General features: G+C 38.5%; 1 protein-coding gene across 12 annotated transcripts in view; it reads right to left on the bottom strand.

Moving 5' to 3' along the window:
* Positions 1 to 25,634, bottom strand: part of FMR1 (fragile X messenger ribonucleoprotein 1) — a 34,348-nt gene extending 8,714 nt beyond the window's left edge. For 7 of the 12 annotated variants that reach the window (XM_027096888.1, XM_027096890.1, XM_027096889.1 and 4 more), the window contains exons 1-12: positions 25,340 to 25,634; positions 16,846 to 16,898; positions 13,261 to 13,354; positions 10,591 to 10,662; positions 10,169 to 10,317; positions 8,998 to 9,091; positions 8,795 to 8,911; positions 6,332 to 6,502; positions 6,156 to 6,234; positions 2,664 to 2,773; positions 1,826 to 1,960; positions 1,257 to 1,319 (exon numbers count right to left, since the gene is read on the bottom strand). In XM_027096888.1, coding sequence (XP_026952689.1) covers positions 1,257 to 1,319; positions 1,826 to 1,960; positions 2,664 to 2,773; positions 6,156 to 6,234; positions 6,332 to 6,502; positions 8,795 to 8,911; positions 8,998 to 9,091; positions 10,169 to 10,317; positions 10,591 to 10,662; positions 13,261 to 13,354; positions 16,846 to 16,898; positions 25,340 to 25,390 — 1,188 coding nt within the window. In that variant the 5' untranslated portion in view covers positions 25,391 to 25,634. The remainder of the gene's footprint in view (positions 1 to 1,256; positions 1,320 to 1,825; positions 1,961 to 2,663; positions 2,774 to 6,155; positions 6,235 to 6,331; positions 6,503 to 8,794; positions 8,912 to 8,997; positions 9,092 to 10,168; positions 10,318 to 10,590; positions 10,663 to 13,260; positions 13,355 to 16,845; positions 16,899 to 25,339) is intronic. The other 5 variants (XM_027096891.1, XM_027096894.1, XM_027096898.1 and 2 more) reach the window with 1 other exon arrangement.
* Positions 25,635 to 26,566: the final 932 nt, after the last annotated feature.

Raw genomic sequence — 26,566 nt, 5'->3', positions numbered from 1 at the left:
TCTTTTTCCTTCCACATGAACATGGCTGTTGATAGGGTACAAAACTAAACAATTAGGAAATACTGCTTGCAGACTGACATCCATCTGGTAAGCAAGGCACTGCTTCCTAGTAACAACAACCACCTAATGAATCAGGTGCCATTGAAAACCCATGAGCTTCACATGGATTTTTTTTTTGATTGAATAATATATGAACTATGGAAACAATCAGGCCTATGACTCAGATCTTTTTTTCTCAAAAACATTTCTGACGGTTGAGTTTTTTCCCCAGCTTTGTTACAAAGCAGTTAACCATATTATTTTCCAAAATGCCCTATGATGAAATGCTACGCCCTTCCCCCTGGATCACATATGACCAAAATAAGCTTGAAAATGCTATGTCACAGATTTAGTTGATCAACTGTGGAGCAAATAATGAAAAAAAATTCTCGTTCAACATTTCCAAACTGTTGATGTACCCAAGTGCCACTCTAATTTAAGCACATTACTAGTGGACCAGAATGGTTAAATTACGACAAAGAAAGGCAAGAGCAGACACCAGGAAAAAGTGATTTCCTGTTCTGGGATGAGAACTGGCCTGCCCAGCAGAGAGGAATATCCAATCTACTTGCGGTTATATTTCTTTTTACAAAATGGCATTTTTGCTTTTAATCTCTTGTGAGTCATAATATTCTCCCCATAAACAGTTCTCACAGGCCAGGTTGAGGGCGGGTGTCTGCCCTCAAGGAACTAACAATGTGACGAGATAACTAGTAAATATCTACGTAGTAAGCGCTACGATAGGGGCGAACACATCGGAGCATGAAAGGGGGAAAGGCTCTTGAGCCCGTCAGGGGGAGGGGACCTATGGAAAGTATACAAGGAAAGCTGCACAAGGAGTACGGTCAAAGCAAGGTGGCAGGTTGGAGGAAAAAGAGTGCGCCAGGCAGAGGAAACATGTGCATACGTCTAGAAGCAACAGAGAGCAGAGTAGTGTTTCAAGAACTCTAGGTACTTCAGGTATGGCTCAAGCCTCTCTCAAGTACAAGGGAGAGGAGTGGTAAGAGATGATATTGGTCAGGGGACTGTGAAAGAAAGGCCCTTATTATAAGCAACAGGAAGGAATATGAGCTTTTTCCCAGGGCAATGGGTCCACGAACCCACAGACACTCCTCCACATCCCCCAACTCTGACGATCATTTGTAGTCTTTCTTAACCAGGGGAATAAACATTAAAATATAAAATTAAAATGTATTTTTCAAGGAATGTTTTCCTACCTGCCAAGCCTTGAGTTCAGGTTTCTGGGATTCCCCTGCTACAATTGATGAAACCACTAACACCTAAAGCAGTATAAGGAATGCAAGTGATGTCATTAACTATAACAAACGATACACAGAAGCCTGAACGCAGGACTTTCACTGCAGGACTTCTAAATCCATTTCTAAACAATTAGGTTAGTTCAAATATTGAAAGTCAGTTTTAAAAATATGGTTTTAAGTAGTAACTTATGCATCTAACAGAGGGTACATTTTGAGCTACTACAACCTGTAAAATTTCAAGAGCTACAGCATGAAAAAATAAAAGTCCACCCTCAAAAGAAAAATGTGACCACTGAATGCAACCCTGTATTTTATGTTTACAGCATAAGATTTGTCACTGTGAATAAACTGAAGAGTAGTTATCACTTTGGTTTGTAATATCTCATAAGCTGGCAATCAGATTTGAAACAAATATAGCATGAGTAGCCTTATGAGCCTAACCACAGAAAATACCCAAAACACCAACTGTAACATTTGGGCTGAAGAAATGACTTTTAGTATAATTCAAAGTGACCATTATTTCTTACCCTCTGGACTTTTGTGCTGTTAGGCTGAGAAAAATGAGTGCTGTTTTCCTTTACATCTATATGCTTTTTTTCTTCTGAAGGAGTAGGTCCAACCCTTGAGTTACTGGAAGGTAGGGAATTTGGTGGCATAATTTCCTTGGTGAAAAACACAAAACACAAAAGAGAAAAAAAAAGGACCAATTTCTAAGACTTTATTTAGCTCCATTATTGTACCAATGATCATATTTTTAAGAACAGAAGCTATTATAAACAGTCTTGGTAAACAAACTTACAGAATGCAAACATTATGCAGTAAAAGCGCACAAAGATTCAACTTCAGCTAAAAGAACCTTGACAAAAGACTATGAAATATATGAAAATTATGGCAATTTGAAAGGATTTTATTTTAAACAGTACCATTGTACAGAAGAGCATGCCCTTACCCCCCCACCCCAAATACTTTAAAAAATGTAAAGCACAGAAAATAAGCAGACACACAAAGTAAAAAAGCCAAAGGATGAAAGCCAGAAGACCTAACTAGTGTCCCAATTTTGTCTCTGTCAGGAACATTAAGTAATATGTGAAGAGTGCTTCAGACTTTTTTTTTACATTTGTGATTACTCATGTTGAAGATCAAGAAATAAGGCTTAAAGGGGTTAAAATTACTAATCCACAATCACAGCATTAGAGAATAAACAGAGGCCGTTATCTACAACTGCAATTAACTGGAATGCCTGATAGACTTTTTACATTCACATTATGTGCATATTGGAGGCCTCTAAGTTACTATCTCAAATAAGACAATAAAAGACTTTTACTTTTATTAGAGAAACCAGAAACATACGCACTAGAAACATACCTCTTCTTGTGGAACATTTTTCTCATTTTCAGCTTCAATTCTCACCCTCACAACTCCTGACTTGTCCACAATCTCCTGAATCAGTTTTCCATTTTTTCCTATTACTTTGCCTAAGGTAAGAAATGAATAATTCATGTTTGGTTTTAAAAACACATACCTCAAACCAGTAAGCACACCCCACCATAAACGATCACATTTTATATATACGTATAAAATTTCATATAATTTCAGTTCTTTCTTTCTTTCTTCCTCCGTATCTGTCTGTCTGTCTATCTATCTCAAAACCAAAACAGAGACTCTTTTCAAAAAGACAGAGTCAAACTGGCTTTCCATTTTATGAGGTCATCATTGTTCAAACTCCTCTGGTCAGGTATTAGAGTTGATTAATACTTGTGAACTGATAATACTTGTGAACTGATACGGGCAATTTTGAATTTTTAAGGCAGTTCAAAGATAGGCTCTTATTTGGCATAAAAGGGCATATTTTAAATGTTCAGCTATAGTGGCGTGTATCATTCTTTCTGCAAAGTTCTATAAAAGGAATTAAGGAAAAGGACAGATAGTAGAAAATACATTGGCTTCGTTCTTTGACAATTTCAATTCTATCTGTACCTGATTGAAATCTGCTTCTTTGCCCATGGCAAAGATTTTTAGAATTTTATATGGCATATTTATAAAAGGTACTCTAAGTTTAAAAGTGGCTTAAGCAGCTATAAGTACATCTAAAAGTACACATTCTTCAGGCCAATGTGTTAGTGGACTACTACTCTTGTGCATTACTCACAAATTATATTAGTATGTTAGAAGGTAAAGGGATTAGTCAGAATAAAAGATTAAGAAATCACACTTTTAACTTAAAACCACAATGGAAAAGCTTAAAACCAATTCAAGATTAAGTTTTATCAGTATCATCTGTTAAAACTCCAAAGACTTCAAATACCAGTAATGAATGGGCACTCGATTCTCTCTCATTTTATAAAATTTAATCATATACTTAACTGGGAAATGACTGCTTTCACAGCCATCATCATGCATTAGTGTAAAGCAAGACATTACAAATATTAAGAACAAGGGATTCTAGAAATCTACATGTGAATTACATCTGATTCCAAGGGCTCTCCCAAGGTTCTTAAAGCACCCAGCACTGGCCCCGCCCATCATGTGCTTGCCCCACCATTTCACCTGAGGTAGGGATGGGGAAAAAACGGGAATCGAAAATTTGCTGAGCCAATCCTAAATAAGAATGCAGGGAAAGCCCTGTCAAAGCACAACCTTGTGGTTCTTCTAATCAGCATAGCCTTGGCACTCTTGCTTTGCGTGCCAGCCTCACTCACCCCCATAACCTCTTCTGACTGGTCATAACCTGCATGACTGGTCAGTGGTCAGGGAAAAGAACTGACACCACTAAATCAGGACTCCTGATTTAGGTCTTTCTGTCAATTATTTCAGCTCTTCTTCCCTTCAAATGAAAAGGGGTGGAGGAAGGAGAGAGTCTTCCCATGGTTTTTTTCTTTATGTCTATAACACTTATTAGACCAATTCACTGTCAAAGTGGGTGAAAAACAAGCAAATTTTTAGAAAAGAAAGATAAATCAGTGTACGTACCAAAGAGAGTTTGTGGGAAATAAGAGAGATCATAAGTCATATTGTGGGACTTGAAAACTCATACAATACTTATTAGACATCTCCCTATAGATCTGCCTTGCCAAATTTTATACAAAAACGCTTTCTGAAAACTCCCAACATTCCCAGTGCTGGAAGAGACAGCCTCTAAAACAGAACTGTCTTATTTTTCTAGGTAGGAACAAAATGAAAATCAGGCTTTCTGGTGAAAGGTCACTGCTGGGATCCTCTTCTGTTTAGGTAAGACCACAGGTAGAATCTACTTTTAATAGCAAATAATCCAATTCTACGTTACATAGTTATTTCCAATTCCCAACTGACAGCTTACTATAATTCTGCTCTACCGAACTGGAATTGTTTTGAATAGGGGAAGGAAAGAGAACTACATTTACAGAGTCCCCTACTATATCCAGAGCTTATGTAATTATATCTTTATCTATAACTATCTATCTATATCTTCCTATTTAATTATCACAATCCTATACGGTAGACACTATGATCACATTTGTTTTAGAGGTGAGGAAAGTAGACTCAAGGAGGCTAAGTCAGTTGCCCAAGGCCAAATAGCGACCAAAAAGTGAAGTAGAGCTGAAATCTGGGTCCAGCGCCTACACCCAAGACCTTTCCCTATCATCAAGCCATCTCCAAAATGAACTTTCGTGAATCTGACACATAAGTTTTTATTCAGTAATTTTTGAAAAAACTGTCTAATGGTTATATTTTCTAAGAATTTCTAAATTTAAAATAACTTTTCTAACTATAAAATGTAGGCAATTGCTTGACAAACTGCAAATAAGAGGAAAATAAATATCATTCACAACCCCACTTATCCTGAGGTAACCAGGATGGTGCTAATCACACATTTCCCATACACACAACTGGTGTGCAAGTTACCTCAGTAACATTACATAGTCATGCTCTTCGGTTGTCTGTAGTATATAGTTGAGAAAATAATTCTGCATTATTTCACTAGTATTTTATACTTCATCTTCAAACTAATTGTCTTTGGGAGAAAAATACTATTCCAAGTGTTTTTTAATGGCATAGGAAGATGTTTATAATTCTATGCTGATAAAAAGAGCAGGCTAAGTAGAACTGAAAGTAGGTGAAAAAAATGCATAGAAAGTCCTTATCTTCTCCTTTAAACATTCCAAAGGGCATGCATTACTTTTTATAATCAGTCATGATATCAAGTTAAAAATTTTTTTAAATGTATAGGCAGTGTGTCCCAATTTTATTTATAAATTTAAAACATATGTAGTATTCTTGATAAAACTGCACTTTGTTGATATGTTCTACTAAAGATACAGAGTTCCCATGTGTTTGCTGGTACTCGTGATTGGTGATGATCATGAAACAAGTCAAAATGAAGAATTACAGTTGACGTTGCAGAAAGCCCTAGAGACATTCGGAATTACTTCTAGCTTTGGAACTTATTAGATTTAAGTAACCTATATTCAGATCTTCAACTCTGAGATAATGAAGAGTGCTATCATTTTATAGCCCCATTAGAGAGATCAAATACCAGTCTATTCCAAATTATAAAAAGCCCCCAAATGTCATTAATTTTGAAAAAAACATATTTAAGATATAAATACATATAGTGAAGAGGCTGTGCAAAATTTATCCTTCCAGGAACCAGTAGGTTTGAACTAGCAAAGCAGTATCTTTTGCACACCTTCTGAAAATGTAATCTTTGACTGTATTTACCAAATATTTTTTGTACACTGTAGCAACAGACTATTTCAAAGACTAAGCTTCAGCTAAGTGACTCCCCAAGTGAGTGAAAATGGAATTCTATCGGTATAAATAAACTGTTTACCTAACTTTTGCTTTTGTAGTGTGTGTCAAAAGCAATTGACGACTCACCTACTAAGTTCCTTGGAACTTGTATGACGTCTTCAGCAAATTCCAGAAAGCTTCGAGCCTTTTTCACTGCATCCTGATCCTAATACAAATGGGGAAAAGATTTAAATCAACAAAAGATGAGCCAGCTAAAATACTATTTTTTATTTTAGAAAAACACTATTTAGTAAAATATTTACCTCCCCATAAATATGAAATGTGCAGGTATCTTCATCTAGATCGATAGCTGTGACCCCAGGTACCTTTCTAGCTTGCTGAATATTAGCACCATGAGTACCAATAGCTAGACCCATCAGATCTTCTCGTACGATAAACTGTTCGTGAAACCTTGAGGCAAGTTGCCTTGAACTCTGAAGAGAAACACACATCTGATTAGTATGCTTTATCAACTATTAAGACAACTGTATTTAGGTCAGCCATGTAAATTATCTTGACCCTGTATATCAGGGACCTATAAATCAGTTTCACTTGGAAACTAACAGGTTTAAGAAAATATTTCGCACAGCGTAAGTACTTTTTAGGTCACTAAAGGTCTATGCCATTTGATATATTTTTGTTAACAGGAAAGGGCTTGTTGACAATTTTCCAAGGTAACTTTTGCAAACCTATTTGCAAGGCTGCCTTAGTTAACCAATGACATCAATGTAATACTTAAGAAGCAGATCAAATGTTCCCAAATAAAAACCAGCTCACTGGGTCTGACAGACTCAATATTAATTAAGTAAAAAAAAAATTTAAATACCATCTTTACAGAAAATTGTATTCATTTCATTTTTTAATTCATTTTCATTGGAGTATGGTTGCTTTACAATGTTGTGTTTCATTTCATTTTATTAAAGGATATTGGTGTGTGTGTGTGTGCATATATTTTTTTTTCTAGAAAGTGCCATTTACATAACTTATCACTAGATACTGTGGGCCTAGATAGTCCTCTGATGAAGTGATGACATTAGAAAGACACCCTCCCACCCCCATCCCCAACCTGAGTAAAGGAATCATAAAAATTTTGGTATAGTAATTAAATTGAATGATCACAGAGTATCAAAGATTTACAGCTTATCTTACATATGTGCCTGCAACCTAAAATGAGATCAGAGTCTGTAAGACCTTGTGATCTGGATCCACAAGTAAGATGAATTCTTTCAAATATTCAGTGATGACTGAACTAGGTTATACTGACACCTCAAACTTGTGGATAATCACTCTCTTTAGATAGTATTATCAAAATTTAATGTTTAGTTCTAGCATGCCATTAATGAAAACCAAACATATTAGTGGCTCATGTTGAAAAATGGAAATTTCGTATCTGAATATGTGGATCTCTTTAATATTAGTAGTGAGAAAAGATAGGCATGCACGCTAGTTTCTCATTATTCAACATACCTGATAATTTGAATGAATGAGTGTAACTACTATAAACAATTTAAAAAGTATAAAATCCTTTTTTGTAGATTAGAGCAACAAAATGTATCAAATATTCCTAGGACTTTTCAAGAGGTCATGTTTTTTGAGTCCTGGTTCATTCACCTGGTTCATTCTTTTCAATTGATAATTCACTGATAAATGATAAGCCAAAGGTATGATAACAGACCATTTAAGAAGAATTAGATGTTTAAGAAGAGGTAAATGAGTATATTTCCACAATACTCACAATGAAAGTAAGGAGGCTGTTCTGGCCTAAAAGCTATGAGAGAATCACTAAAGAAACCACAAACTTGTGAACACAGGGACATCAAGAAAGAATGAGAGTAAAAAACCAATTAAATAGACCTCCATATGGCCGTAAGGAAAACAAAGTAGCAAAAGGAGATATGAATGTCTCCTCTCCTGCTGAGAGTTCAGCGATCACATAGTAAGTTGGAAGGTGGCACGTTTCACAGGGTTTTACAAGAATACAGCCTTTAGTAGTAGTCACCTTCTCTCTTAAAATGCAGTTTGGAACTCCTTTTTTTCTTTACTATTTCAACTGCATGGTGTTCTCCCTCTAACGAAATGAATAATGATGAGGAACTCTGGAATCTGACAATAATATACTTCAGTTGGCACATTAAACTAAGATCCATTTAGTTTCTATGGTAATGGATGGAAGTACTAAATAGTTATCAATGAAAATAAATGTATGGTGATGGAAATTATTGGAGGATTAATAAAAGTAGATAAAATGCACCTTAAGAGACGAAATAGTAAGTTAGGGAAATAGCCTCTGGCAGGAATCTGAAGACAGGAGTTTTAAAGAGTGACAACCAATTAGAATGAAGAAGTTCTATACCCTTTTAAACAGAGATAAACATACATAATGAAAGGAATATGATTAGATATTTAAATACTCTCTAGTACTTTAATGATAACATGTTATATGGAAGAAGCATTGCTTCATTTTATTAGCAGCTTTGATGAACTTCTAGTAAAAAGTGAGTTGGCCAGAAGTTCCTTAGCATACATAAACTGCTGCTTAATTCTGAAACCTCAGGCATAAAAATTTTAGTACGATTATGCACTGTACAATTTAATTTTTCAAAATATAGAATATAAGGAATTGCTAAGAAACAATAAATAAAGGACAAGCTGCCCATATTCAAGTTTTGTAAACACACAGTTATTTCTAGATAATCTTACAACCATCCCTAGGGAAAGCCACATACCTCTAGCTGCTTACTGGCTTCCTCATTCCTCAGTATCAGAGACAGCTTAGTGCGCAGACTCCGAAAGTGCATGTCAATCAGCATGTGTGCACGCTTTGAGGTGACTTCATTGATAGACTAAAGGATATAAATCGACATCATTATTATCAAAGCAAATGCCCTAAATGAAATACACCAAAAATAGACAACTCAAACACACTCACCAAAATGACAAGCTGATAGTTTTCTGCATCATAAGTTACAGAAAAGGCACCAACTGCCTTTTTAAAGTCCTTATGTGCCGATTCTTTGGCACACCTAGAAATAAAAACAATATCCACTGTGAAGTTCAGATGACTGATTACCAACTACTGGTACAAATATATACAGAGACATTTGCACTTAGTAGAACTGTAGATTCATCTTAAACTTGATTTATGCAAAATATGCTGTATCCATTTAACAGTTTAGTTCCTTTGCTGTACATTTCTGATATACTCAGGCCAATCAAGCATATGAGATTACAGAGAAAGGAAAAAACCAGTTATGTTCTTAGGGGATTACTGGTGGTCTTAGATGACCAGAGGTGACATCTTTAGGGGAACTACTCTCCCCTGCAGGCTTCCTGATTTCAGTTACATATGGTAGGTCACTAATTTTCTTGAGTCAACTGTTGAACACTTTTGGGGATAGCTACAGGATACCCGATTTTGTTTTGCTGTTTCTTTTCTAAAGAAAAAGTACTGACCAACTTAAGGGAGAGAAGGAAATGTGTAAGAATCAGAAGGCACAAACATACATATGCAATCTCTATAATCAAGAAGCAGGATTTCTGTGTATTGTGAAATACAAGTTACTGTTTATCTAAGGTGTGACATGTCCAAATCAAACTTAATATACGCCCTTGATGAAATCTTTAAAAAGGAATTTCTTCTCTAAAAGGTCTTTAAGCATTACTTCAGATCAAGGATTATAAGAGAGATGACCTTTCGAAGCTTCTTTAAGCTCTACTTGTTACATATTTATCTGAAAATACTAGCTAAAAGGGAAAAAACCTGGACAAATCTCCATTGCCTAGAAATTGATCTGTGACTTAGGACAGAATATCTGTATTAACCAGTTTCAAAATCTTAAAATTCTATGAACAATGTGTATTTTAGAAAACAAATGTACATTAGCCATGTATGTAACCAAGTAAGTTTAAACAAGTGGAATGTTGGCTTGATTATATAACTGGAAAAAGCTAAATATGTTTTTTTCACTACTTTTGCAAACCATTTTTGCCAAAGTTCACTGAATTTAAAAATTGATTTCTATTATTCGAAAACTTATATTCTTTTAAATTAATTGCATAGCACCTCTAAGTTCTCAGCCTTTTCTTGCATACCAACTTACATTTGTCGTAAGTCTTCTGGCACGTCCAGTTTGATTTTATGGAAAGTATCTTTTGTGGCAGGTTTGTTGGGATTAACTGATCGTAAACGTTCAATTGTGACAATTTCATTGTATGTAGCATCACATGCTGCATATTCTATCACATAAAACTGTGAGAAATAAATGAAAGTCATTCCTGGTCACAGCGTTTAAAGTAAGAACAAGAAGCTATACCTATTCAGTTGTTTTTCAATTCTCTAGAGGAAAAAAAACTATTTGATCAACTAACAAACACACGAAATATACTGAACATGTAAACATTTAAATAAAATGCTCAAGTTAGATATTACTTTCAAATAGAAATCCAGACTGAAATGTAGTATACCTGGCTTTAGAAAAGGGAAATCGCATAAGAAAAAAAATTTAAATAGGCATTTTCCTACCTCACCCTTTATCATCCTCACTTTAGCTAACCACCAACAGCAAGGCTCTTTTTCATTTGCTCTGGAATAAACCTACACAAAAATTACAACATAGAATATTTCATGATTAACATCATTCAGAAATCTATAAATTATCAGACATCAAGGAAAATTTCTTAAAATGACCTTAGGTGTCTTTCAAGCCCATAAGCTGTAGACTTTAAGCCAGATTGCACCCCTACTTCTAGACATAGACACACACTCAGAAACTACCTGATTACCTGGGAGAGTCCTGTAAAAAGTGCTTTCCTATTTCTCTATGCTGCCTCAGTAATAATCAGTAATCTGAATATGAATGCTCAAGAAAAGATGACCATTCATAAACCTGGGCATACTTTCCTTGGGTACTTTGAGAGCTAAGAAAATGTATCTAAAAAATGTAAAGATAGATTTGTTTTTGTTTTACTCTAATAAGCAAATAACAAATTGGAAGTTACTAACCCTAGCCTACTTCCTGGCTGCATGGTCACTGAATGGGTAAGGCCGCTGACTACTCAGCTCACTAAGGATACCACCTGGCATTCACGTATCCTGGGAACTAAACGGACAGATCCTTGGTCACTCTCTGGTCTCCTGTCCCCTCTCCACTAAAATGGACAACTCCACGCTGGCAATCCTCTGGATACCACGTTCCTGCTCTCACACACTGTGGATCAGTTCTTCTAAACTGATCTCTCTGGCGACCACTTCACAGTTCACTTATGATGTGCAGCACGGAACCTTTTGTGAAGACACTAGCAAATCAAGGTTAATAGGAAAAGAGACACATGGAGAGAGAGAAAGAAATACTCAGAAGCAGAAAGACAACACAGGGAGGACGAGGAGGATGGGGAGGAGAGGACAGGAGAGAAGACCGGCAACTCAAGGCTCTGACTCTCGTCTCCCTTTTACTACTGAAGTTAATAGTTACACAACACAGAGATGAAATACAACTGAACTCAACCTCCTTTCCCTCTTGCCCCCAACACTTCCTCTCACCTCTGCTCTAGCCAGAGAAATAACCTCAGTTATTTGTTAATTGTTATGTAACACAATGAGGTCATCCTGGCAACTGTGGTTCATTGGTTCCCATCTGTTGTGTGACTAGGTTGGGAAAAAAGTCCCCTCTATTCATCACTATTATGAGCATTCGTGGTACAGACAGACCAAAAGACCTAAGTTAATGGTTATACAATACAGTGACTCAGTACAACTTGATTTAACCTACATTTCTCTCTTGTGACCATCAATTCCTTTCAGCTCTGCGCTAGCTAGAGCAACAACCTCAGTTAGTGAGGTCACTGTAGCAACAGCATCTCACTGGTTACCACCTGTCATGTGACTCAGTTGAGAGGGAAAAAAAGAAAAAACAGTCCCCTTTATCCATCCAAACACTATTATGAGGCCTTCTGATATAGACAAACCAAAAGTCCTGGTCCTTGACTTCAGGAAGCTCGTAGTCTCCTGGGGAAAGTGAACAGCTAAAGGTCCTCAAGTACAGACACTGTTTGTGCTCCCTACTGGGATCCGTCACAAAACCAAGCCCAGTTCCTTTCACCTAGTAAGTACTGAGTACATTTTTGGTAAATAAATAGCACTTTATTCTATTTCCACTATAAAGCTGTAGAGAAAAGAACACAGGCCTGGACATCCAGAGACCTTCTCTGAGCACTCTCTAAAATAGCACTCCTGCCCCTACATCACCTTTCATCCTCTTTTTCTCTTCCTAGGACTTACAACTGCCGTAATATTAGCTATCCTCACTAGAATGTGACCTTGTCAAGGCTGGGGCCTCTTCTGTTTCACTGACCATCTGTACCTAGCACAGGAAATAAGAATTCAAGGACCTAGTACACCTTACCTGACCTGTACAAATGGATTCTTAGCTGCCTCCATCATACCACAAATGCTCATGAAATTCAACTGTTAACAAGGCATTGTGGAGAAGAGAAGAAGCTTAAAATGGAGTACATGAACAGGGAGGAAGAAAAGGATACTATATAGACCAACTACAACATAAAGCAGACTCCAAGTGCCTTAAGTGTCACAACAATCTTCAGCGGCTAGAGAAATCACAAATATAATGTTTTTGTCAATGTGCTACATCTCCATAGCACTTTTTGGTCAGACATCAATGGCACATAAGCAGTTGGTTCATAGCATCTCCTGTGAAAAGATGTTTTACCTGTATGTGTATATACTAAAACTCGCAGATGAGTTCTTACAAATATCCCAGGAGGATTTTCTGCTACTTAAAGCAAGCCTAGGATGCTGCTCTATCGTTAAGGAATGATTTTTTCCTAACCCATTTTACTTAGAACGGGGACACAGTTGTAAACTAACAATATATTATTCAAACAAAAGATTCAGAGAATGAGGGAAGGGGGAAAAGAAATACTAGTGGGCAAAGGAAATCAGTGGTGACTTTCAAAGCTGCACCCTGAGTGCTGCTCGGGCAGCCACACTTAAGCATCCATAATGTATTATTTCCAATCAGTATTAAGATGGAGCGGTCAAAAGCACACATACATCAGAGCTATAATTCTCAATGCAGACTGAAAAGTGTTAAAGACAAGGGATACAAAAGGCACAGGCAAATTAAATGCTCCCCCTTCTTCAGTGCTTAATAACTTGATGGCAGGGGAAACTTACCTCAACTTCATCGCTTTCATTTATATCTTTATTATAACCTACAGGTGGTGGGAATCTCACATCATGGAATGGAATCTGCCTCTCTGGCTGCCAGCTGCAAATAAGCAAATGCAATTATTTAACATGTTTTTTGGTTTAATGGAAACAATGACCATGCTGCCATCAACTTTTGGTTAAGTGTGACCCTTTGGTTTTCTAGTTTAAAGAAGCAAATGCTTTAAAACTGTCAGTGTTCCGCTGAGTGGGGCATAATGGCAATATAGACACATTTCAACAAACTCTGCATGCAGCACAGCAGCCTTGTAGTTCTAGTTGGAATATTTCTCTAAACACAATAGATCAACATTACAATTTTCCAAACAAGTCTTTCTTCCAATAATTTCAACCTCTAAGAGTTCTAAACTTAGGGCCACAACAGCAATTTCCTTTGATGCTTAAATACGTTAGTATCAGTAAGCGTTAGTAACGTCATCACCATACTTCCACTTGCAAAGGAATTGTAACCACATTCCGATGACCACAGAAACTGGTCCTAAGTGCCCTCTAATTCCCAAGCAAAATGGGGCAGTCAGCACATTAGCAATTCACAACTCACTTTTCCCCCTTTAAATTTTAGATCCCGCGAGGCGGTCAGTTCTTGCCATGGATAGCTGGCTGCTGATCAGTATGGCGTACCAGCAATGCACTGGCCTGGTGGGGTCTCCTAAACCACAGAAACCCGATGGAGACAGCCTACAGGAGTTCAGTAAGTTGCCTATGTTTTTTAATTTAAAGTTATGTGGAACAATTTTGAAAAACACCAAATTATTCTTTTATATCTACAATGATATAGAGTATTAAAAGATAAACTTTGCAGAAACACTGGAGGATTCAACTGCTAGAGCAGTCATTTCTGGGTTTTCTGCTAAAGGGCTCTCTAAGTAAAATCCTATTGAGAAAAGTGCTTTTTTTTTTTTTTTTTTTAAGAAGAGCTATTATATAAGATAGCACAGTAGGTAAGTCAGAATTTGTGGAAATATGATTAGGGCCTATATTACACTGAACCCCTTTTCTGTATTATTATACACCCTTGAAAACTCTGAAACTTAAAAAAAATTGTCTTTAGGGAATTCCCTGGTGGTCCAGTGGTTAGGACTCGGTGCTCTCACTGCCAGGGCCCCGAGTTCAATCCCTGGTCAGGGAACTAAGATCCCACAAGCTGTGCAACGTGGCCAAACAAACAAAAAAAAGTCTTTACTTCAGAAAAATTTTTTAATATACTTACTGAATTCAATGACTTAACATGTTAAAGATTCACTGCTAAATTTGATTTGTAAAGCATATAATAATAAAGTTTCTTCATTCCAAAGAATTATTTTGTCTTAAGTATAGAGATAAAAATCAAATTTTTTATTCAAAAAATATGAAATATGGAAGGCAAAAAGAAAGCATCTAAAATAATGTGGTATTATAGGAGTTTCTTTATGATTGAAAGGAAAGAAAGGGTAAATATAGTCTGAAGTTTTACAAAACATCAGGTTTGTTTTTTGTTTGTTTTAAAAAACCCAGAAAAACAAAAAGGAAACGCAAGGAAAGTACTACTTTGGTAGGGACCTATCAAATCCTGGTGACATGCTCAAACCCAGTGTTGAATCTCATACATACTACACAAACACAAGGAAAAAGTTGATCTATTTCAAATTCCCAGGATGACAGCTAGAAGAGAAACTTGTACACAGCTACGGTACGGCAGACAATTAGGAGGTCCATAGAAAGAATAATTTTAAGTTTACAGTAGAAATCTGGTTGAAAACAAATGAGAACTGATCTATCACTGTATAAATAAATACAGATACATTCTTGAATGCACAGAGGAAATAAGTGTTTGCTTAATACCTTAGATTAAGGACTATAGGAGAAACTAAAAGAGTAGCAAATAAAGATAACTCTCCCTTTATGGGAAACAGTGTTTACCTAGTGATGGAAACAAGCAGATAAGAGTATAAGTACAAGAAAAAAAATTACTCTCCAAGTTATCAAAGATTCCTCTGTTAGAGGTGTGATGCTGTTATCTAGTGTATAATGCATGGATAATCACGCAGAGGCACATTCTGGAACTTTTGGCTCTATGTATTCAGAGAAAGGTATTCTATTATCCAAACTTGTATTTGGGACCAAGACTATTTGTCTGGAGCTGAGAATTGGGCTGGATACTCTAAATCCTTTTATCTGTCTCCCTAAATGCGTTTTAGGCATCCGAGAAAACTACAGTTGACCCTTGAATAACTCGGAGGTTAGGGATGCTGACCCTCTGTGCAGTCAAAAATGCACGGATAACTTACAGTCAGCTCTCCGTAGCCACAGTTCCTCCATATCTGTGGTTTGCATCACGGATTTAACCAACCCTGGATCGTGCACTACTGTAGTATTTACTACTGAAAAAAATCCACATATAAGTGGTCCTACACAGTTCAAACTCACGTTGTTCAAGGGTCAACTGTACTTTGCCCTGTTGGCAGCTACAAGATTCTGCTAACATTCTAATTATAGCACGTCTGGGTCAGATACTGTATTTTAACAGATTTATTGAGATATAATTCACATAACCATATAAGCATCCACTGAAGTGTATGTACAAGTCAATGGGTTTAAGTATATTCCCAGATATGTGCAACCATTACCAGTCAATTTTAGAAAATTTTCATCACTTCAAAAAGAAATCCCATACTCTTTAGCTATGGTTCTCCATCCCCACCAGCCACTAAGCAACCACTAATTTATTTCTTCTCTCTGTAGACTTGCAATCTGCTTTTGATACACTATTAATTCCTCTTGGTAAATAAAAGCCAAACATTATAATTGTTGGCCAGACTTCAGAGTTCAGTAAAATCCTAAGATCATGACCACATCTATACTCCGGTTAAGGAGGTTATATGTACTTTATATTCTTGAATGGCTACTCTGAAAATAGCCGTTATGAGCATTAAAAAAATTTAGTCAAGAGACCTGTCTCCCCCAATAAAATGCTAACATCTATACTATTGATGCCTTTGTATAGCTAATGTTCCTAGGCCTCTAGGTATTTTTATTTACTCACCTAGCAGAAGAAAGCAGAAACGATCAGTTACTGCTATTAATGATTATAAACATATGAAACAGATAAAAATGTTAATGGGCAAACAATTATTTCCAATAAAATATACCAGATGACTAAAACCATCAATTTTAGATTTAACATTACAAAACTCACATCAACTTTCCCAGTACCCATGAATCCATTCATTTTCATCTTTTAACATTTACAAATATTCCTATTCAAACCCTCAGTTACTAATACAGAAGAATCTGGTTTCTTTCTTCACATTCAAGGGGACTGAGATGTAAGGATCAAGATTATACAAAAGGGATCTCTGAGGTCATTAGCAGGAACAGTCATTCCATTGGTTTAATATTGAGTTGTTCACGAACTTCCTGGTCAGTAACATGAAGATCCATTCCTGAAAAACACTCAAACTACACTTGAATTTTTTAAAATGAGGAGTAAAAGGAAAAATTAGCATAAAATATTAAAGAACCTAAATATTAAAATTATATCAAGACACTTACTTGTTTTCAAATGCCACTGTTATTGAATCTTCATGAACATCTTTTACAAATGCCTATAAGAAAAAAAACACCAGTTAAATTAACTTCTAAGCTTAAACATCATTTTTGTTTTCAGTTACACTTTACAGATACCAAACATTTTATGTTTAACAGAATGAAGCTTCAAGTGAAAGTTTGTCAGTTTGTGAGGATCACTCATTCATGAGTCACATCTATATTTAGATACCTACTATGTGCTAGGCCCTAGGAATACTCATTAGTTAAAATAAAACACAAAGAATTGCTCCAGAGTTCAGCATCTCATAGGACAAAGACAGACAAGTAAATTGAAAATTACAATGCAAAGCTGAAGGTATACTTCAGGCTAGAAGTACTGGAAACTAAGAAACTTGTTCCAGAGCTATATACCAGTCAGTGTAGATCTGCTGTAACCTATCTTTTTCTCCTTAATACAATTTTAGGAGAATACAATAGTAAATAACTAAATATAATCTCAAATCTATATATGCACAAGTACACTAAGTTCTCTTTAAAAGCAATGTGCTGCTAATACCACTAAAAGTCCAATTACCAGAGTTTAATTAAATTCTCAATCTCGCAGGCACTTGGCAAAAAAGAAATAGTAATATAAAGTACAGAGGTTTAAATCTTTTAAATCTGATGACGCAATTGCTAATAATCTGCAGAAGGACATAACAAAAGTAATAGCTAACTAATTATCAAGAATTCTTTAATCAGCATGCTGTCCGTAATTCTATAAAATTAAGTTTTTAATAGGTGCAGGAAAGGAGGTTTTGTTTTTGTTTTGACAATTAGAGGAGTAGGATAAAGCATAAAGAAACCCAAGGGGCTTTATATCTTAATTCATTTTAAAATGGCTTTAGAGATTTAAGCTTCTTACTCCAGTGTGTTCTGTACATGTTTCTGTCCTTTCGTGGTTTCTCCCTGTCTGCAGGATTATGGTTAAACTCCTCTGCCTGAAAAAGGCCCTTTGTGACCTGGCCCCACTGCTCACCACTCCAAGCTTCATCTTTCACATCCTTGTAGGCTGTGATCCAGCAGTGCTAAACTACTTGGGCCTCTCTGTACATGCTGCTGTTCCTTCTTTCCTATTGTCCTTCCCCTCTTTTCACCTAGCTATCTCCTACTGGTCTTTTACAATTCAGTTCAGATGTCAGCTGCTATGGGAAAACCCAGAAGACTAAGTTAAATTCTATCCTCTACATACTTATAGCATCTTCTGAGTATCCTCACCATAAACTTATCCCACTATAGTCTTTTGCCCATTTTCCTACCAACAGTAAGTTTCCTGAGGGTGGGTGATATAGGCCTTTTATTCACTGTTGAACTTCAGAGTACCTATTAAGGGTTCAATGAATAGTTGTTATCATGGATCATTGCCTAAGGGGTTCCTATCCTAGCCTTGGAGGAAAGGTATGCGGGTGGTGGGGTGGTAGTATGTTGGTCAGGAAAGACAAACAGAAGAGGACGAGGTTCCTATCCAACTTAGGGAGTGGAGGATGGGGAGGCCCAGCAGGCCTAATGGGCAGCAGGAGCAAAGGCTTAGACCTGGAGCAACAGCTTGGGGTGCGGTAGAAGTAAATCCTTTGTGGACAAGGAAGCCAAGACAATTCAATGGGGAAAAAAGAACACTGTTTTCAACAAATGGAGCTGGGACAACTGGATATCCACATGCAAAAGAATAAATGCAAAGCTATGCTAGAAGACAGTTTCCTTGTATGATCAAGGTGGACTATAATGGAATCTAGGTGTTCTGCGATACTCAAAATGGCTAAATTATTATTTCTAAATTAAGCATGTATGTGTATCTTTATAGTTGCTGGTTTAAAGTGGGGGGGGGAAATCCACATTTTCTTCCTATCATTTTGATCTTGCTTACTTTTCCTTAGCCATATTTAAATCACACCCATTCTCTTCAGAGTATTTCAAGAACTCTAGTTTAATACTGACCATGATATTTTAGAATATACTAGATTTTATAAGGGCGCATGCCCCCAGTGCTCTCAGGGGTTTGCCTATTACTTCAGCAACAGAAAGGCTTGATTTTGAGTTAAAGTTGGAGGAATTCGACGTTTAGTTTTATAAAGTAAGTCCCACAAATTACGGAGAAAGGAAAAACAGACCCCCACCCCACCCCAACTTCTCCCTTGTGTTTACATGATGGCGAATACCAAATTAACAATCTGCTTTTTGAGGGTGGGACTCCTATTAGGAGCTAATCCCTTATTTACCCAAAAATGTCTTTGCTCTGTCTCCATCCTCGCCTAAAATTTTATGTTTGCATGCCTTGGCAGTAACTAGTATTAGTTCTTTACTGTATATTATATGCTGAAAATGTTAAGTCCTTTAGTCAGCTAAGAGAACCTTGTTACAGCTGGGTGAAGAACTGCTCTCACTAAATCAGGTACCTTTCCAATACTACTGCCCTTGTCTAAAACCGTGCTGTTGCTCACCATAGAAGCTGCTGGTCATATGTACATATTTCGATTTAATTAGGTACAATTAAATAAAATTAAAAATCAGTCTGAGTCACACTTGCCACACTTCAAGTGCTCAAAAGCCACACAGGGCTCAGTACCTACTGTAGAGGACAGCGCAGGTAGAGACCACTTCCATCATCACAGAAAGTTCCACTGGATAGCACTGATTTAAAACATTTATAAATGTTGGGGACTTTTCAAATCCATCTTGAAAGCACTCTAAAAGTTAGTCTCATTACTTCATTGCTCTATTTTAATTTATTTCTATTTGCCAAAGAGTTATTGTATAGTTTAATCACACTCATTCACCACATTTGCCTATTTCCTAAGATTAAACGTCCCTTCAAAGGAGGAAGATCTGCAACTGTGTGACTACTAAAAACCAAAAAAACAAAAAACAAAAAACAAAAAAAAAGCTTCCAAGTTTTCAAAGACACTAAAAGCAATTCCGGATGTAGAGTGTCAAAAATGGTTTGAGTAATCATCACAGCTTACGGCGGCCACCGCCTCGAGTTAATGAGGCTTACCTGTATATGGATGTTGGCGTGACTGTTCCCAAACCAGTCATTTTTAGCCACTGTTTGCATATTACGTGAATACAGAAGGCATGGAATACCTTCTTGTTGCTGCTGTAATAAGGGGAATAAAAGAAACTCAGAGGTTGCAAAGGTCTCCTCTGACTCCTGAGGCCTTTTGCTAAAAATCCAACAAAGGTCCCGTCTTTCTGCTTCTCATCATACTTTCTCCAATAACCCTCCTTTTCGGCCCTGCCCCTGCCTTACCCCAACACTCATACCCTTCCCTTCCCTGGCCACCCCAGAGCATTATCACCTCACCCACCAACAACTATGGAAAACTATGTTTTGTTGTGCTCTCTACCTATCTACATCAAGCAAAGTTGATGAGAAGATAGGTTCAGCGGATTCCTGAGGGGTTGGTTACCAAAGAAGGCAACTGAATAGGTTTGAATGAATACAAGAAGGGAGCTGCATGGGACTGGATGAGAGCTAGGGCTCTTACAAGGGTCAGTAAACTTAGTGGTTAAGAGTTTTGCTGTGAATGAGAGATAGGTTCAAAACCTTGGATCTAAGACATAACAGCTGCGGGACTCTCCAAGAAATGGTCTCTGGTCCTCAGATGCCTTGTCTGTGTAAGTAAGGAATGGATACAGGGGAACTGGACTTGCCTCCTAAAGCTGTTGTGAATAATGAAATCACACATGTCTAGTGCCTAGCATGATGGCTGGCACATAGGTGGCACTAAATAAATGAGAGGTAAAGCAGAGAGGGGCCTATTTTATAAAAGATGCAGAACCATAAACACTCCTGCATCTGAGAAAGTTACATCTCAACAAAAGCACACTTAAAAAAAGATTTAAAAATTAGGATAGAAAGAGAAAAGGCTGTTTTCTCAAAGATACTAAATACTAATAGGTTATTTAGACTTTCAGAAGAAAAAGTGATGAAAATCTTTGGGGTTTGAGAAAGGTGCTAAAAGTGCAGTTAAAGACAGACACAGTGGGACTTCCCTGGTGGGGCAGTGGTTAAGAATCTGCCTGCCAATGCAGGGGACACAGGTTCAATCCCTGGTCCGGGAAGATCCCACATGCCGCGGAGCAACTAAGCCTGTGCACCCCAACTACTGAGCCTGCACTCTAGAGCCCACGAACCACAACTGCTGAGCCTATGCGCCACAACTACTGAAGCCCACATGCCTAGAGCCCGTGCTCCCCAACAAGAGAAGCCACCGCAATGAGAAGCCCACACACAGCAATGAAGAGTAGAGAAAGCCCGTGTGCAGCAATAAAGACCCAACACACCAAAAATAAATAAATAAATGAAAAAAAGAAAGGGAAAAAAAAGACAGACACAGGCTCCTTATCAGGGGGAATAAACAGAAAATCAAAAAATCATTATGGGATCCCCCACCTGGCAACTGGGCCAAAGAGGCAATCATAAAATCATACTAACCAAAGTGTGTAATGACTAGAGATATCTAAGTCAAACATTACATCACCGGGATTGCTGAAACTAAAAGAAAGTCTGTCCCTATTTGGGTGAAGTCTTACTCTCCCACTATACCTCACACCTTAGATTGTACAGAGAAATTTCAATGTAAGCCCCTGACCACCAATGAACACAACTACTACATTATCACTGAAGACAGCACATGTAGTGCATTGATAATTCTCATTAGAGAAAACTTAAAAGCATTGCAAAATATCCCTCCTAAAGAAAATCTGTAGGAGATAGACAATAAGGACATATGAAATGTGATAAAATACGATTCAAACCCAAGGCTTCACATATAAAGCAAGTTATTGCTTCGCCGCCCTTTGAATGTGGGAACTAACAATGTATGAGAATGAACAATGGGAAGGGAAAAGTACAATAAACCTCATCAACAATTCTTCCAACCACAGTGCATGACTAGGAATACTCGCCTTCACTTGGGCATTTACCACAAATTCTGAGAAAAATGCATCCTTTCTGGTTCACCTTGACGCAAAGACAACACACAGGTATAGAGAGAATAGTATTAAATGAGTTATTAATTTTCCTGTGTGTAGGTATTCTAACTTTTGAATGCTTCAGTTCTTATGTGTTCCCAATGTAACAAAAGCAAACTTCATAGGAGCATTAAAGATTTGTAACTTTATCTTTCATTAATAGGCATTCATATGAAGAATTACAGTGTAATGTGTCAAGGTGCAAGAGTTAATAAAAAGGAAGCTAATACATAAGCTCAATATTTTGTGATGTCTTTGTGTCAATGGTAATATCCTTGCAACTGTACTTACAAAATAATGCTAAGGCATTATTACAGTAAAAAATACAAAGTTACAATGAAATTTACAAAAATGGGTGGGAAATCCAATCCAATTCATTTCTTTAAGCTAAATTTCATCATTTCAGGAAGGCAGATTACCTGATCTCAAAGCCCAGATCTGACCCTTACTAGCTCTGACACTTAGTAGTAACTCACTTACCTCATCTCTCTGTACATCTACGTCCGCATCTATAAACTGGAAATAACAATGGTAACTCAGGGTTGTGGGAGGTGATTAAACAAATTAAGAGAGGTAAAGCACCTAGAACCCTGCCTGGCACCTCAAGAGCTCTCAGCACCTGTTAACAGTTAAAAGCACGATTGTAGTCATCTCAGGAAGCACATTCCCATAGTGGGCAGGAATCAGAAAGCCAGTTCTTATACCACTGAATTTTACATTTAATGAATAATTTGGAGGTTTTCAGAGTGTGTGAGTATGAAGTTGGAAAATGCTCAACTCAAAAGGGGAGTACTGATGCTTCCATAAAGATACTAAACACTAAAAAGGTTATTTAGACTGGGAAGAAAAAAACATGTGGTTGACCTGAACAATTTACTTCCTTGAAGTACAGAAGACTTCAGAGAAAATGTGAAGAAAATTTTCATTACATGACTTTTTCTAAGTCAAAGAAATACCTAAGCACAAAAGTAGTGGCTCTGACAGTTACTAAATCCAACTTTCGAGTTTTTAAGAAAAAACACCAGAGGGAAAAATAGAAATGAGCTGTTACAATCTTAGGGTTTGGGTTTCATGGTTCTGGTAATTCTGAATCCTAAGTTTGAGTTAATTTTTTAGAGGAAAAAACCCAACTGTTCCCAGCATATACTCTACCCAGTTTATACTGCAAATTTGGACCATGTGCTCAGAAGATGGAGAACTCTACCTTACAATATGGTGGTTCTGTTAGGCAAGTCAAAGTCTGAATTCAATTATACTGAAGCTGTTTGAGTTGTTTAGTTCTTTAAGCCTTTTCAATCAATCCGATGAACCCAGGTTCCCAATTTTTTCATAAATGTAACATTTCTCCATAATAGTTCATTTTTTATTCATCTTTATTTCCCATCTTTTCTGCCCATCCCACTGGACAAGTAACTCAGTTTACTTTTGCTTTACTTTTATAACTCACATCAATATTGAGCCTTATAAGAATTTAAACCTTCGTCATTATAGAAACTATTTTTCTACCAATACAGACCATTTGAGGTTTTCTTAAAAACAAAACCTTAACTAAATAAACATAACAGCAATTTCTCTGCACACGTTTGTTCATGTTTAATATTTCCCCTCAAGGAACTAAGGGACAACCCATTCCTTTTATTCACCTTCAAATTAAGCAACTTCGTTAAAAACAAAAATAGGGGGAGATTAAGAGCAGAGATAGAGGGTCTTTCTTATATTCCAATCAGTTTGCAAGCAAAATCACAGAAGCAAATCACAGGTTGCTCGAACAGAACAATATATCCTTCAAGACCACGATGTACTACTTGCCCTCTGTAGCAAGCAAACTCCACTAAAAGACAGTAAGAGTGGCATCTCATCTAAGCTAATATCCCAGATCTATTAGAATACCGCTCAACCATTAGCCCCTGCTCATATTTATTACAGCTAGTGCCCCAAATCTAGTGAGTAAAACTACCAATCTAGGAAGCAGAACGATTCTACACAAACTAACCAGCAGAATTATGGATCACTGAAAAAAATGCAACCAGAATTTTGACTGCATCATTTTGCTAAAAGTATGGAACAGTTTACATACTTTACTCATTCATTAAATATATTGATCTCCAAAATCTCCATAAAATTGGTAAACACATATATAGTTAAGTCAATGTTTATTTTCCTATATACCTCGTTTGAAACGTTTATGTAATCCTATATAGATTTAAGAATTGCATTTGGACAATGGCAATATTTAACTCCCATGCTTCCTTCTATATGCACCTTCTGTCGCCAAGATACTGTAGTAAGGTGGGACATTACTTACAGAAGTTATAGAGAGACATTCAAGAGGAAACGAGAACTTATAGACTGCTAGATCCACAGCAAGTATGGACCAAGAGACGCACTACCGACATAGGAAAATATTTTTAAGCCTCCTTTTGAAAATGTAAGATATTAGTAAGGTCTGCAATGGTGTAACTTAAAAAAAGAAAAGCCCGCAGCAAAACCATGCATGCCTATTTAAAACCTCAACAATACAGTTCACTGCAACATTACACAGAGGAGATAGTCAAGCCCTTGGAGCACAGAACAATTATTTCCACTCACTTAAAAAAATTCCCCAATAATGATAATTTCCTGAAGTTTCATGGCATATATCCAGGCCTTTGGAGGGTTAATTTTTTTTCTTAAGTAGCAGAGCTGCCAATGTTTTTAGACGCTGAAGCATCTGTATTCCTGAATTTGCCCACATTTATAACAAGGGAGGAGGGGCCACGAATATTCAAGATTACCAACTTCTTTAAACCATTACTCGGATATGTCTGGGTCTTCCTGAAACTTTTGAATCTAAAATCTTTTCTGAAATCCACAAAGAAAGGTCACTAATAATCAGTTGCCATTGTGATTTGGTACCGACCGCAGCTTCTTACTACTCTTTCTTCACACCGCTCGCCCAGAACAGTGGAGCTCTCCGAAGTCCCAATGCTGGACAGGAAAAGAGAAGCCAAAGGAGATGGCAAACCCTCTTTGCAAGGCAGGAGGCGGCTTGACGGAAGCGCCCCCTGCTCCTCGGCAACTACCCACACGTCAGGCCCGGATCCCACTGGGAGAGGATATTTAAGAAAACAGAAATAAGCCGTCACCGTCACTTCGCGCGGATACCGGCCCTTCCCGCCCGGATCTCCTACCTGCCGTCGGCCCTCGCCCATCCCCAGCTCTCCCTGCCGGGGCTCGGTCCCCGAAAGGGCACCCTCTTTTCCTTGCCCGCTTCTCATTCCGACAGGCGCCGGGGCCTCATACAGGAGAGGCAGCGGGGCTCAAGGGGCTTCCTACAGGCCCGAAGTCCGGTCCTTCCTTCCCTCCCAAACAACATCCCGCCGAGCGCGCCCTGGCCCCGGGCGCGGCGTTTGGGAAGAGGGCCCCAGGCCTGCCTCCGGCCGAGGCTAAGAAGAAAAGGGAGGGAAAGAAGGGCGAAGATGGGGCCTGCCCTGGAGTCAAGTACCTTGTAGAAAGCGCCATTGGAGCCCCGCACTTCCACCACCAGCTCCTCCATCTTCTCGTCCGCCCTGCTCGCTCCGGGAGCCCGCCCCTGAGAGGTGGGCTGCGGGCGCTCGAGGCCCAGCCGCCGCTGCCGCCGCGCTGCTGCACGCCCCCCGGCAGCGGCGCCGCAGTCACCGCCGCCGCCTGCGCTCGCCGTCGGCTAACCACCCGCTCTGAGGCGGCCCCTCACCGGAAGTGAAACCGAAACGGAGCCGAGCGCCTGACTGAGGCCGAAAGCTCCGGCCGCTCCGCGTGTAAACAGTGAAACCGCATCACATGACCGACGCCGCCTCTTCCCCCAGGGTTCGGCCCCTCGGCCCCGCCCTCCTTCCCCTCGCGGGCCCAGAAGCGCGCGCCTGCGCGCTGCTGGGCAAGCACCGGGGGCCGGGCCTAACGTAAGGCGCGCGGGCTCGGCGTGCGCGGGCTCGGCGGCGGGCGGGAAGGCGGGAAGGGCGGAGACAGGTCGCGCCGCTTCGCGTCGCCTGGCGAGGACCAGAGCGCCCGTTCCTTTAGCGGGGGCAAGCCGAGGCGTGGGAAAGGGCCTCCCGTAGCAAACTAGAGTGTTCACTTATCCAAGTCCGGGCTGGCTTAGGTTGGAGGTGTTTTTGTTTTTGTTTTTTTTAAAGTGGGGCAGAGCCTAATTGAGCTGGAGGTGGAGTGGGGGACAAGAATGAAGTTGAAGAATTAGATTGAAGAAGCCTTTGAACTAGTGACAGTGGCAACCGCGGTGACTCAGGCTTGTGTGACCCTTAGAGGCTGAAGGTGAGAGTAACGCCCTCCCTTCCCCAAGAGATTTTGGGCCGTCCTGTGGATGCATTCTGTGTCCTCGGAGGGGCAGTGGAGTGTGTCAGGACCTCTGGAAGTGTTAGTCCTTCCACAGACCCAGCACTGACCCACATACTTCCCTTTTCTCGATTCAGTTTCATACTTTTACTTGACATACGTAAAAAAGAAAATGTGTTAAACACTTGTTAATTTCTTTACAGTTTATTTCCCTACTATTTCACGCCTACTGTATGCCCACCGTGCCCCAGAGGCGACCTGTCTACAAGGGCCTGTGCACCTGTTTTCTTGCAGCTCTTTCCCTTTACCCTCCATAGTACAGCAAACCCCAGTTCTTTCTCATTCCTGCTTCTGCATCCTGCTTGTATCCACCTTGACCTAGGTTTCCTTTGGAAGGCTTGTATTC

This window comes from Aethalodelphis obliquidens, unplaced genomic scaffold (assembly GCF_003676395.1).
Source record: "Aethalodelphis obliquidens isolate GAN/ISIS:26980383/991018 unplaced genomic scaffold, ASM367639v1 scaffold110, whole genome shotgun sequence".
In the NCBI taxonomy this organism is placed as follows: domain Eukaryota; kingdom Metazoa; phylum Chordata; class Mammalia; order Artiodactyla; family Delphinidae; genus Aethalodelphis; species Aethalodelphis obliquidens.
The sequence above is the reverse complement of the archived record's forward strand: the minus strand, read 5'-3'. Positions and strand labels throughout refer to the sequence as shown.